This window comes from Acanthochromis polyacanthus, chromosome 1 (genome assembly GCF_021347895.1).
Source record: "Acanthochromis polyacanthus isolate Apoly-LR-REF ecotype Palm Island chromosome 1, KAUST_Apoly_ChrSc, whole genome shotgun sequence".
NCBI lineage: Eukaryota > Metazoa > Chordata > Actinopteri > Pomacentridae > Acanthochromis > Acanthochromis polyacanthus.
Window position 1 is genome coordinate 37,074,372 of NC_067113.1, and position 14,773 is coordinate 37,089,144.

At 39.4% G+C, this 14,773-nt stretch overlaps 2 protein-coding genes across 3 annotated transcripts in view; one reads left to right on the top strand and one right to left on the bottom strand.

The window, feature by feature from the left end:
* The window catches only part of LOC110959949 (neuronal PAS domain-containing protein 3), a 394,699-nt gene that overhangs the window by 267,328 nt on the left and 112,598 nt on the right, over positions 1 to 14,773 (top strand). The gene's annotated exons all lie outside the window — the stretch shown is intronic.
* LOC110970602 (neuronal PAS domain-containing protein 3) overlaps positions 1 to 14,773 on the bottom strand; it is a 247,038-nt gene that overhangs the window by 173,113 nt on the left and 59,152 nt on the right. The window contains exon 2 of one of the 2 annotated variants that reach the window (XM_051947568.1): positions 7,357 to 7,439. In XM_051947568.1, coding sequence (XP_051803528.1) covers positions 7,357 to 7,439 — 83 coding nt within the window. Of the gene's footprint in view, positions 1 to 7,356; positions 7,559 to 14,773 lie in introns of those variants that run through there. The other variant, XM_051947573.1, reaches the window with a different exon arrangement.

Below are 14,773 nucleotides of genomic sequence, written 5' to 3' on the forward strand. Positions count from 1 at the left end.
GTCTTTTCCAGGTTTAATTTGTCTTTTTCAGGTTTAATTTGTCTTTTCCAGGTTTAATTTGTCTTTTCCAGGTTTAATTTGTCTTTTCCAGGTTCTCATCTCTGCGGTTATTCCTGTCTGAGTCTTTCTGAATCTCCTCCTCTGCTCTGATCTCTGTGTTTCCTGTCAGAGTTTGTCTCGTCGGTAATTTTCCCAGAATCCACCAGGACGTCACGTCTCCTCGTCTAATTTTCACCTGCGCTGACACTCATTGGCTGACAGTTTGATTGACGGGCTGACAGGAAGCGGTGTCGTGTCGCTGTCGTCTTTAATTTCCCGCTCATCGCCGTGACAACAGGCAGCACATTACAGCTGTTCCCCAGGTGGAGGTGAGACAGGAAGGAACAGGGTTTAACCTGCTCTAATCTGGTGTCTTGTTTCTGGAATATTTTGTCTTGTTTTTGTTGTTTTTTGTCCTTCTTTGTCATTTAGTTTCTCGTTTTTGTCATGTTGTGTTTCCTTATTGTCTCGCTTGTGTTTTTTGTCTCTTTTTTTGTTGTTTTTCGTCTCACCTTTGTCATTTATCTGGGTCTAACAGGTGCACCCTCCTCTTCTTCTTCTACCTGCCAGGTGAGAAACTCTCAGTGTTTGTGAAGTCTGAAGCTTTGTGTTTCTGTTCTCACTTTGTGTTTTTTATTTTAATGACGTCCGTCTGTCGGCCTTCATCTTCAAACACCACATGGTGCCTTTAAAGAGGAAACAGACGATCAGCAACAACTCGACTTCACAAAGCGGCAGCAGATGATCGACTTTATTTAACCTCCTCCGATCAGAAAACTTTAAAAGCGGCGGCAGATGATCGACTTTAACAGAAGAATCTTTAACCTCCTGCATTTATAAAACTTTTAAACTGCAGCAGTGATTGAAAGGAATCAAACTGCAGATGAAATATTTCTGATCAGTGATCAATATGTTCATCCTGAGTCTATCAGTAATTTGATCAATCTGCTCCTAAAATATCCGTCTCATTTGTCTTTTTGTGTCTCATTTTTGTACAATTTGTCTTGTTTTTGTTGCTTTTTATGTTTTTTTGTCTGACTTCTGCCATTTTTTCATGATTTTTTTCTGTTTTGTTTCTTATTTTTGGAATGACATAAAAATGACAAAATAATTTTTCTTGCTTTTGTCATTTGTGGGTTTTTTTCTTGTTTTTGTCCATTTTTTGTTGCCTTTTAACTTTTTTGTCTAATTTTTCGTCTCTTTTCTGTTTTGTTTTGTGTCGTTTGTCTCGTTTTTGTAATTTTGTTGATCATTTTTTGGTCATTTTTGTCTAATTTTTGTTATATTTGTAATACTTTGTCATGATATGTCTTGTTTCTCTTGTTTCTCTCCAACTTTTGTTGTTTTGTTTCTCGCTTTTGTCATTTTGTGTTTTTTTTTATCTCGCCTGTGTTTCATGTCTCTTTTTTGTCTCCTTGTGTTTTGTTTTATTCCTTTTTCTGAGCATCATTTTTGTCATTTTGTGTCTTTTTTCCTCACTTTTGTCAGTCTATTGTTTTGCCGGTTTTTAACTTTGTCTAAATTTTTGTCTCTTCTTTGCTCTGTTTCGTGTCGTTTGTCTCACTTTTGTCATTTTGTGTCTCGTTTTTGTCTTGCTTGTGTTTTTTTCTTTTTTGTCATCCTGTGCTTTGTTTTATTTTTTTGAGCATCGCTTTGACTCTTTTTTGTCTCATTTTTGTCGTTTTTCCATTTTTTGTCGTTTTCTAACTTTTTATCTCTTTTTTGTTTTGTTTGATGCCTTTTGTCTCATGTTTTTGTCGTTTTGTGTCTCATTATTGTAATATTTCGTCTTGTGCTTGTTATTTTTTGTCTTGTATAGCGTCAGATATGACAGAAGAACACACAGCTGTAGAGTTATTATCCAGGTGTGTATTGATCAGTTAGATCTCTGTAGCAGCAGCAGCAGCTCTGATAACCGACTGATAGCTGATGTAATACCTGAGAGAAAACTGATCTAATAACTGATAAATAACTGATAGATAACTGATCCAGGTGTGTATTGATTAGGTAGATCAGGTGATTCCTCCTGCTCCAGTAGCAGCAGCTCTCCCTCGTCCTCCTCCAGTTTAATGAGTGTCTCTTCATTAAGCCTTATCAACCTCAGTCCTAATCTCTGCTCTGCTCCCCTCAGCGACTGGCTGGCATTCATTAGCGCGTCGTTTCAGCTGAATCAATCACGCCGCGCCGTCCGCCACGCTTTCTTAAAATGTCATCCTCAAACTTCTCACAATCAATTAGGCGGGAGATTAATGAGGCCAATTTGCTGCCGACACGTCGGCCTTCCAAAAGGCACACGCAAAACACACGTGTGATGTAGAAACACAGCCGGTAATACATGCACAGACAAGCTGACACACACACACAGTAACAAACATTAACGTGATTTCCTGAGCTGAATGTGTTTTAAAGGACAGCAGCAAAAAGCTAAAAACGGAAAAAAATCATAAATAAATCTGTGGACAGAAAATGTTCTATTTATTTCCATCCATTTAAATTCCATTTTAATCTAAAATTCACTCCATTTCTGCAAAAGAACTCTGAGGAAAACTTTTAAAATATGATAAAAATTAACAAATGAGTCATAATTCCAGTTACTACTCTAATAGGGAATAAACTCAGCTGTGTTAATGTGGCCAGAAGGTGGCGCTGTGGGTGACATCAGTTGTGATAAACACCATAGAAGAATAATGGTTTTCATGTCAACAACTGAAGTCACCTCAAGTCTGTTTAAAAGCTCTTTCATGAAACTAAGGAGATTTTTGTTTATTTAAACTTTTTCCAATATGATAATTTAAGGTGCTTTTAAGAAAAAGTATTTGTGTACATATTTTATTATCATGCATTTTATTAATATTTGTCTGATATTTGATGAATATTTTTGGACATTTCTTGGAAATTTGGGAGTTTTTTTCCCCCTAGAATAATTAAGTTTTTAAATTTCTGTATATAATAATCCTCAAAAATTAAAAATGTTCTCTTAAAATACATATTTTTAGCATTTCATCAAAAATAATTTAAATTAAAAAAATAAAATATTTATACAATTTTCCAAGAAAATTTTAAACATCATGTATAAAAACAACACATTATTAAAAAAAAAAAAAAATATATATATATATATATATATATATATATATATACACTTGTTCTTGCACTTTCGTGACTTTTGCACTCCTCTGTTTTTTGTTTCTAAGAGCCCCGTAACGGTAAATTTCTCCTTTGTGAGATCAATAAAGTCTATCTTATCTTATCTTATCACTGATGAAGATCTCCGAACAAAGAAGATTTCTATTTTCCCGCGGTGGTGGCAGCATTGTGGTTTCACCCACTGAAGCCTTTAATAAATCACAGTTTGCTTCTTAGTGAACCAGAATATTACAGTCTGACAGTAAAGATCTGAGTCTCAGATAAACGCAACACACAAAAGATAAAAAACCTGTTTTATATAAATGCTAAAATATTCTTTCTCGTGGCGCCCCCTTTAGGTAAAACTGTGACATCTCCTGGCTCAGTACTGATAAAGATCTCAGAACAAATAAGATTTCTGTTCATGTTTCCTTCATCCTTCGTTTCTGTTTTCCCATGGTGGTTGCAGCTTCATGGTTTCTCCCACTGAGGCCTTTAATAAATAAACCAGAATATTACAGTCGAGTAAAGATTTTTTAGAAAAAGGCAAAAACTAAACCTAATTTCAGGATTAATCCAGTCGGGGTAAACATCTGGTTAAATCTATAACTGTGTTGTAAAACCTTGTTTTTTTAATCCAGTGTCAAATCTACATCTTAAAATCTGTCAAATAAAATAAAGAAGCAGAAAGTTCAGTATTTCCTCTGAAATGTGACTAAAAAGAGCAGAAGTGAAGAATTCTGCTGAATCTACTGAGAGCAACGAGACACCAGACAGTTACAGGAAGTAGGAAATCTAAAAAAATAGTTTTTAGATTTCAGCTGCAGGATTTAAAGCCTCTGACACACAAACACACAACCAGTAACACAACCGGCAACACAAACACACAACCACTAACACAACCAGACACACAACCGGCAACACAAACACACAACCAACCACTAACGCAAACATACTACCAGAAACACAAACACCACACACTCCCTCCTCCTCCCGTTCAGGTGAATCAGCTCCAGGTGTTCGTGTCGTGTCTCATATCACATCTGCTTCAATCAGCCTCTGGATCTGCCTGCTGCGGTTGTCATAGCAACTCTCCGGGGATTAGAGCACGGCATTATGGGATGTCGGGTGTCGATGTTAACACTCAGCACGGCGTGTTAACACTCACACATGACAACACGATGTTCAGAGAAGCGGAAGAGGAGAGGCGGTCGTCACGGCGACACGCTGGGATGTCAGCGGGACTAAAGCAAAATGATGAGGAACCAACGAAGCAGCGGGGAGTCAGATGGATTTCCTGAACAATGTCTAGAACAACGTCTAGAACAATGTCTACAACAAAGATCTGGAACAATGTCTAGAACAATGCCCTGAATAACATCGAGAACAACGTCCTGAATAACATCTCGAACAACATGTAGACCAACGATCTAGAACAACGTCTAGACCAACGATCAGGAACAGCTCCCCCTAGCTGATTTTAGACTCAATGTTCAATCAGAAAGAAGCTACAAACAAACAGAAACGTTGAAACATCGACTAAACTGGTTCATGAGGTTTTTGAGCTCTAATTTCTCAATCCCAGACAGCGAACATGTAAATCAAACTTTGGTGAAAGCAGCAAGTGTCTGAATATTTAACACTCACAAAATACCAATGGATGGATTTAAACTGATCTGGTGTCAGTTTTTACCAGAACTCAGATTTTTCTCCTCCTAAATGTCATGGTTCTATCTGCTGGACTGATGAAGTTCTGAGGCTCAGAAATGATGAATCTGGACCCACCTCTATGGACTTCAAGGACCTGGAACTCTGGAAATATTCCCAGCATGAAGGTAGAACTCTGATCATTGATAAAATTATTGGAGATGAAGAACCAGATGTTCTGAGGAGGTTCAGTTTTCTCAGATTTAGTTGGTTCTGCATAAAATGACCTGTCAGCTTGAACCGGCTGTTTTGTTTGTGTCGCTCTGTTTGGTTTGTAATGAATTTTTCATATCTTCCAGTGACTCTTCTGTCAGGATCCTTGAATATGATAAAGGGATAAAAAAGTAGAAGGAGATTAGGAAGGTGTGGGTCTCTGCAGGCTGGTGTCAGACTCATGATAATAATAATCAGGTGTAACTGAAGCAAACACACTCAGTCAGATTAGATTTCTATGTTTGAAAGTGCACTAACAGCGAAAGCAACACGTCTGCAGGTTTACGGCATCGTCTCACACACACACACACACACACACACACACACACACACACACACACACACACACACACACACACACACACACACACACACACACACACACACACACACACACACACACACACACACACACACACACAGATTAGCAGCTCTATCAGCGCTGGAATCGCGTCCGCCCGGTTGTGATGTTAAAAGCTCAGCCTTTGGGCTGTATGTTAAACAGATAAGGAGTGGAGCATGCCAGGGATTAAAACTACAAGACACACACACTCTGCACACACACACCCCAGGGAGCGATAACCCAGTCATTATCATACTTTCATAATTCCATTTAATAATTCAGCTTAGCGCTGCTGCAGCTGGATGTTGAGGAATAATTGAAGTCGGCTGTGGTGAAAAATCTGAGTCTGAATTATGAGGAATCACTGCGCTAATAATGTAAAGGTACATTATGAGGAATAATTTAGCTTCTGAGCAGCTCAGAGGCAAATCAGAAGAAATAATTCAGATAACAAAGTGGTGTAAAATCCTCATTCTGAGGGGAAAAAAGGCATTTGACAGGATTTCATGTCAGACTGTAATATTCTGGTTCACTAAGGAGGAAACTGTGATTTATTAAAGGCCTCAGTGCTGCAACCACCATGGGAAAACAAAAAACATGAACAGAAATCTTATTTGTCCTGAGATATTCATCAGTACTGAAGCAGGTTTAACCTCACAGCTTAACCTGAAGGGGGCGCCACATGAAAGAACATTTTAGTATCTAACTTAAAACAGTTGTATGATGATGTTTTTTCGTTTCATAAAGAGATTCTTTACTGTCAGACTGTAATGTCCTGGTTCAGTAAGTAGGAAACTGTGATGTATTAAAATTCTCAGTGGGAGAAACCACAAAGCTGCAACCAGCATGGGAAAACATGAACAGAAATCTTACTTCTTCTGAGATCTTCATCAGTACTGGGGTGAGAAATGTCAGAGGTTTACCTGAAGATGGCACCACGAGAAGGAATATTTTAGCATTTAAAAAAAACATGTTTTTAATTTTCTGTAAGATGCATTTTAAGAAATTCAGATCTTTACTGTCAGACTGAGTTCAGTCACTGTAGCCTGGATGTGTAAAGCTCAGATTTTTTAGACTTTTGTTTATTCAATGAGGTGAGTATTTTGTTCTGTTGATGTCAGAGGATTAATACAGTTTAAAGAGTTTATCTTCTGGGGAGCATGAATCTCTGCACCAAGATTTCTGTTAATCAATGAAACAAATCCACAGTTATTTCATTTCAGATCCACCAGAATCAGAAATTCTGCTTTGATCTCTGAAGGGAGAATGAATTATTTCTTTCCATGAGGTTCATATAATTATCAGTGTTCCATATGTTTATATATATATATATATATATATATATATATAAATATATATATATATATACATATATGTTTTATTTTTCAATGCTAGACTGACATTTTAAATATGTGAGACATGTTTTGCACATTGAGAAATACAGAAATATATCTTTAAAATCATTTTAGCCATTTGTATATTGCGTATTTTTGTTCATTATAGATTTTCCATGTTTGTATGTTTTCTATCCTGTATATTTCTATGTATGTTTCAGACAATATTATCTCGCTGAAAGTGCTCCTTAAGTTTTAGTTCTTTTGACAAACGTTTTATGTTCAGCCTCAGATTTGTGTTTTTGACTGAGATTGTAGCTGCAGAAAGAAACTTCACAAAGAAACTAAAACATGTAAATAAGTCTATGAAGACTGGTGTGTGTGTGTGTGTGTGTGTGTGTGTGTGTGTGTGTGTGTGTGTGTGTGTGTGTGTGTGTGTGTGTGTGTGTGTATACAGTCATCCTGCTGACTGATGCAACGCTGCAACAATAACTGAAAATCATCCATCAGAAAAGCAATGAGCTGAAAAACCCTCAGCCTCATCTGTCTCTACAGCGGGACCAGAGCCACCTTTAGGCTCCTCCCACCTCCTACCTGCAGGATGTGGCTGCCCAGGTGAGGCTCGAAGATCTCGGAGGCGACGACGCTGGGACTCCTCCTCCGCTGGGCGCCGATAGCTGAACATTGACGAGGAGAGAAAACACAGGACAGGACAGAAGAAGACCGGTGAGACTCGGACACACTGATACGAGCAAAGCTGCACACACACACACACACACACACACACACACACACACACACACACACACACACACACACACACACACACACACACACACACACACACACACACACGGTGATGCAGCCTGGCGTGACGAACACACACACACATGGCACAGGACAAGAGGAACCAGTGAGGTCAGCTGGGAACAGTTAGCAGTTAGCATGGTTAGCTGTCTAATGGAACATCCTGCATGTAGCACGAGGAGCTAACGATGCTAACAGAGAATTAAAACATTAAATATATCAGCATGCAGAAACATCAGCGTATTTACATGTGAAGTAAATCCAAGGATTAAGGATGAAGGTTTGACTTTCGATCTATAAAAACTTCAGAAATGGCTAAAGTCAACACTTTTCATGCAGCATCGAATAAATCAGCTTCTACATTGTATTAAAGTCCAGTAATGACCAAAATCAGCTCCTGTTGTTGACGTTTTTAATCTGATCTATGATTGTTTTAACAGGTTCAACTTGCACAGAACATTTTTCTACTATATTTTTTAAGTTCATTTTTACACATTTCTTACTGTACTTTAAAAAAAAAAAGTCTGATTGTATGAATGCATTAAAAGGGTTTCTGCTTCGTTGTACACTGTGCAATAAGATTTTATTCAATTCTTGTGGGGGTATTTTTGGAAAATATTGAATCCTTTTTCTTGCTAATTTAACCCTCTGAACCCAAAACATGGAGGAAGGTTTGAAAAAGTTTGTTTTGTATTTTTAAAAATACACCAAAGTGACAGAATTTATCAGCCACAAAGCGTAAAAATGGAAAGATTTTTGGGCTTTTAAATTTCCCTACAGTCCCTGAAGGTACCACATGTGACGTCTGGTTCTGTAAGGAAAAATTTAGCAAAATCACTTTATCCCACATCTCTCTCTCTCTTTAATGAATGAAAATAAACCATTAGTTTCAACAAGATCCCATAAAAAATACTGAAATTGTTCAATTTCCAACGTTCCAATGGTCTGTGAACATATGATGGAAGAAAAATGAACCAAAATCACTTCATTCTACGTCTACTTTTTTTAAATCACCAAAAAAAGTTCCATTTGTTCCAACAAGATCCTGTAAAAAACAAACAAAAAAATCTAAACTGTGAAAAATGACAAAAAATGCCTAAAATGATTGGAAAATTGCCCAAAGTCACCCAAAACCTGTTTAAAATAACACAAACATATCTGAAACGATTGTAAGAATGAAATTAAAGCTACTGAATGAAAAAATATAAACGCAGCAGAAACAGAGAACAGAGGAGCAGGTTGTTGGAGATCCATCCAGCATGGAGGAACATCTACTGATGATGAGCAGAGGAGAGAGGAAAAGTCTGGAAACATGGAGATAGAAAAACCTCTACTTAATGAGGAGATGGGAGGAGCTTCTCCTGGAGCTCCTCCCATCTCCAGGACCTGGATGACTGAGAACCTCCACAGAAGGATGAAGAGACAATATTAGTTCAGAGTTTAACATCTGAGGAGACGTGGTGATAGAAGAACATCTACAGGATGAGGAGACAACTTCAGTTCTACTGTTGGTAATATCGGTGGGACTTAAAATTGACTGTCATGTTGACCGACTTTTGAGAAAAAGTTTGGATGTTTTTGGAGTGAATATTAAAAAAAAGTTCCTCATTTTGGACAGATTTTGAATAAATTTAGAAATTTTGACAGTTTTCTGACAGACAGAAAAAAACAAAAACAAGAGAAAAAATTACCAAAATGAGACACAAAATGAGAAAGGAGACAAAAAATAAGAGAAAAGAGACGATGATGTACCTAAAATTTGTCCAAAATTATTTTTAAAATCTCCAAACGAGAGTAGAGGAAACATCTGGGGAGAAAACGTGGAGAAAGTTTCAAAGCTTCTCCATCCTACTGCCAGAAGACATCTCTGAGTCATTCTTCATGTTGTTCTGGTAAAAACTGCAGAAACCCATCAATGATCAGGTTCCTTAAATATGTCCAGAGTTCCCTGAAGCTCTCCTGGTTTTCACAGCTCCTTTAGGAGAACATCTCGTCTCTAAAGACCCTCCAGTCTGACCAGTCTGCTAGCTGAGAACTAGAACCTCTAGACGTGACGTCAGCGGCTGGAGATAAGTGGAGATAAAGAGAGAATCTGTGTGTTTCTGGTTTTATTCTTCTCTTCTTTCTATCCACGGCTGCTGTTCTCTGGAGATGCTGACAGACACAAACCGTTTCTACTCTGAGAAAACTCAGCCTGAGGCCAGAAGATGGTCTGCAGAGACTTTGGATGTGGTCTGGAGAAGAAGCTGTCCTCCGGTTAAGCGTCTGTCTGCAGCCGAAAGAGACAAAGACGAGACAGAACCAGGAACTAGGAGACATCTGGACCCAAAACTCTCGAAAAATCCTCTCTCTTCTGGATCCGCAGATATTTTTACAGAGGGATGTTCTCAACTTTTAGTTCATGTTTGCAGATCAACAGAAGCTTTTAGGAACCATCAACCTGTTTCTGTTCTCAGTCTGCAGCTGAAAACCTGCAGCAAAAAACTAGAAAACCGGAGCAAAGATCCCAGAAAAAATGCACTAAAAACCGAGAAAATATCAACAAATCTGAGTAAAATTAAACATTTGAGTTTGATGCAGGTTTTGCAGAACTAGACATGAAGTTAAAGCAGAAGCATGTTTGTTTAAAGTGTACTAAAATATTGTGAACTGTAGAGCCTGAATCAGGTTTATGGAAACACAAACAGGAAGGATGACGCCAACCAGAAACCTGAAAACTCTGGAAACTCTGAAAATATCGCAGATTATAAACGGATTGAAGTCAACAACAATCAGTAACAAGTCAGCCCGAAACAATCACTGGAGTCATTCTGGAGGGTTTATGAATTCATAAACCTCCTAAAGGTTCCTGTTCTCCAGATCTAAAAGATGAATCATTAAAAGTGAACAAATGACAGAATAAAAACCAGAGTTCACAATAAAACACCAACAGGCTGAACTGAACTCAGCGTTTGGTCGATTCTCCACCTGTTCACTGAAAGATAACTCCATAAAAACAGCTGTGGTTGGATCAAAAATTCTTTTAACGTGAAGCAGACTGAAGGTTTTTAGAACAAACTGTGATGTTTACTGATAAAGACTGAAAATATACAAAGATAAGAACTATGGAGCACTAAAGAGGAGACAGACAGGTAGGGCATTAACTAGGGGCATTAACTAGGGGGTATTAACTAGGGGGCATTAACTAGGGGGTATTAACTAGGGAGTATTAACTAAGGGGTATTAACTCGGGGGCATTAAATAGGGGGTATTAACTTAGAGCTGTTGGCTAACTGAGGGGTTTTCAGGTTTTTGAGCCTTCAGGTCTTTTTCTGCTCGTCTCTGCAGAACTCATCACAGAGAATTTAGAGAGAACCAGTGGAACCAACGTTCTGGTTCTATTTATAACAGAACCAGCTGATTCTGCTGGTTCTATTTCTCACGGAAAACAGCAATAAAGAGAAGGATGAAGACAAACAGAGAAAGAGGAATGACTAAAAAGGAGGTGAAGATGGTGAAAGCTAACAGAAAGATTCATTCAGTTCAGTTTTATTTACACAACACCAGTTACAGTTCAGATTGTCTGGTGTCTCCAGGACTTCAGGAGCAGAGCAGCTATGCACCACCACTCTGATGGACTCTACATTTAAATCTGATTTTTAAAGACGCAGCCTTTTTGTTCACAAGAATTACAGAAACCTCTGAGACAAACAGCTGGACCTGGTAAACCAGACCTGAAGGTAAAACCAGACGGATGTCCACCAAGATTAGAAGGTTGCAGATGTTAGATAAAGTACAATGAACCTTGGGACTGAAAGGGAAGATGGAGGATGGATGGATGGAGGATGGATGGATGGAGGATGAATGGATGGAGGATGAATGGATGGAGGGAAGATGAGGTTGAAAATAAACAACAAAATGAATGATTTCTAAAACAGGAGATGAGTAATGATGGAAAAATGGGCACTAAGTTAGACAAAAAATTAAAGTTTCAGACCTAATTTCTTGAAATTATTCAAAACTATTAATGTGCGTGCGTGTGTGTGTGTGTGTGTGTGTGTGTGTGTGTGTGTGTGTGTGTGTGTGTGTCTGTGTGTGTGTGTGTCTGTGTCTGTGTCTGTGTCCATCCTATTGGAAAGTCAATTTAACTTTAGTCTCTCAAAGTCAAACATTACAGCTGTTGTTAATTTATTTTCTTGTTTAATATGAAATTGGCAAAAAAAACAGGAATCCCGCCACTGTGTGTGTGTGTGTGTGTGTGTGTGTGTGTGTGTGTGTGTGTGTGTCTTCGAGGTCAGATTAAAGGACTGAACCTCCGGTTGTTGTACAGACATTCAGCAGCAATAATGCCAGTAATAATACCGGCAGTAGTACCAGCAATATACCAGTAATACCGGCAGTAATACTGCCGGTATTCCTGCATTATTCCTGCAGTATTTGTGTGTATTTGTGTGTTTTCAGTAGTACAGATGTGTGTGTGCGTCTCACAGAGCAGAGCAGGAATCTCTGCTGTTCCAATTCAATTAACAGAAGGTGTAAAAACACTGAAGAGGCGGAGGGCAAAATTTTTTGGCAGAATGTCAGAGGCAATTTATCAGAACCTCACAAAAGACCTGATGGATGGAGAGACTGGAAGAGGAAACCACCTGAAGTAATCCAGGACAACTCCTGACACCTTAATGGAAGACAGAAAGCATCTCAGACACTGATTTCAACAAAAAATATTTTAACTTTCAAACATCTCGGTGGTTGATATAATGAAATTGAATCAACTCAATATCATGTCTAATTTGATCTCAAATTTCTGTGAGTTGATAAAAACCTAAATTCATGTAACTTAAAGCAATTAATTACCCTGATTATTATTCGGAAAAATAAGAAGGTTCTTTGATCTGATGAAACCAAAATGGAGCTTTATGTTCATGAGACTAGACATCATGTTCGACACAAAACATCACTAACACACCGTCCACACTGTGAAGCACGGTGGTGGCAGCATCATGATGTGAAGCACGGTGGAGGCAGCATCATGATGAAGCATGGTGGTGGCAGCATCATGATGAAGCATGGTGGTGGCAGCATCATGATGTGAAGCACGGTGGTGGCAGCATCATGATGAAGCACGGTGGTGGCAGCATCACGGTGTGAAGCACGGTGGAGGCAGCATCATGATGAAGCATGGTGGTGGCAGCATCATGATGAAGCATGGTGGTGGCAGCATCATGATGAAGCATGGTGGTGGCAGCATCATGATGTGAAGCACGGTGGTGGCAGCATCATGATGAAGCACGGTGGTGGCAGCATCATGATGTGAAGCACGGTGGAGGCAGCATCATGATGAAGCATGGTGGTGGCAGCATCATGATGAAGCATGGTGGTGGCAGCATCATGATGAAGCATGGTGGTGGCAGCATCATGATGTGAAGCATGGTGGTGGCAGCATCATGATGAAGCATGGTGGAGGCAGCATCATGATATGAAGCACGGTGGAGGCAGCATCATGATGAAGCATGGTGGTGGCAGCATCATGATATGAAGCATGGTGGTGGCAGCATCATGATGAAGCACGGTGGTGGCAGCATCATGATGAAGCATGGTGGTGGCAGCATCATGATGTGAAGCACGGTGGTGGCAGCATCATGATGAAGCACGGTGGTGGCAGCATCATGATATGAAGCATGGTGGTGGCAGCATCATGATGTGAAGCACGGTGGAGGCAGCATCATGATGTGAAGCAAGGTGGAGGCAGCATCATGATGAAGCATGGTGGTGGCAGCATCATGATATGAAGCATGGTGGTGGCAGCATCATGATGAAGCATGGTGGAGGCAGCATCATGATGAAGCATGGTGGTGGCAGCATCATGATATGAAGCATGGTGGAGGCAGCATCATGATGAAGCATGGTGGTGGCAGCATCATGATATGAAGCACGGTGGAGGCAGCATCATGATGAAGCATGGTGGTGGCAGCATCATGATATGAAGCATGGTGGTGGCAGCATCATGATATGAAGCATGGTGGTGGCAGCATCATGATATGAAGCACGGTGGAGGCAGCATCATGATGAAGCATGGTGGTGGCAGCATCATGATATGAAGCATGGTGGTGGCAGCATCATGATGTGAAGCATGGTGGTGGCAGCATCATGATGTGAAGCACGGTGGTGGCAGCATCATGATGAAGCACGGTGGAGGCAGCATCATGATGTGAAGCATGGTGGTGGCAGCATCATGATGTGAAGCATGGTGGTGGCAGCATCATGATGAAGCACGGTGGAGGCAGCATCATGATGAAGCACGGTGGAGGCAGCATCATGATGAAGCACGGTGGAGGCAGCATCATGATGAAGCATGGTGGTGGCAGCATCATGATATGAAGCACGGTGGTGGAAGACATTTAAAGCTGATTTTTTTCCCACGGTAATTTGACAGTATGTTTAAATACACAACTACAGCTCAACATATAATAAAAATGTTAAATGTCTTTTAAATTAGTGATTGAATGAAGACATTTCTTAAAAACTACAACATGAACAAAAAGTCAGAAACTACTGAAGAAAATCTAACCGGAGAAATTTCATTTGTTAAATAATAAGAAGCCATATTCTGTTGTTTCTTCTTCTCTTGTTAAATTTGTGTGTAAACTAGTTTTATGTAAACAGGATGTGAATTAATCCTAAAACTCTGGAACACAGACTTCCTCCCTCTGATTTAGTTTCATCATCTCTCTCTGATTCCTTTTCTGTCTCTGGATTGGTTTGAACTTTGTGCTGAACTTTCTAAAAGCCTCGAGGTCTCGATAAGAACAACCGTTTGGTTTCACATGATGAAATTTAGCTCGGAGGGCCGAACTTCAAAAAATCATCAGAGAGAAGAAGGATTTAACGAAGCTGACAGAACTTTTCACAATAAAATCCACGACTGAAACGTCGTAAAATACGGTTCAGCATCACTGCAGCAGAGCCAACAAAGACTGGAATCATCACCGGACGTTTCTGTGTTTGGTTGTCTTCATAAAACACTAAATCCTACAAGTCTTCTGCTGGAATCAAATGTTTTTCCTCCACTGACACTTTAAGAAACATCTCCACATGATGCAGTTTACTTCCTGTATGTCTGTTTTTATTAGATATGATTTTACATGCTGTCTGATAACACGTGCCGCGCTTGTTGATTGTTTAAAACATGACGTATAAATAAAGTTAACTGGATCTGAAATCATAA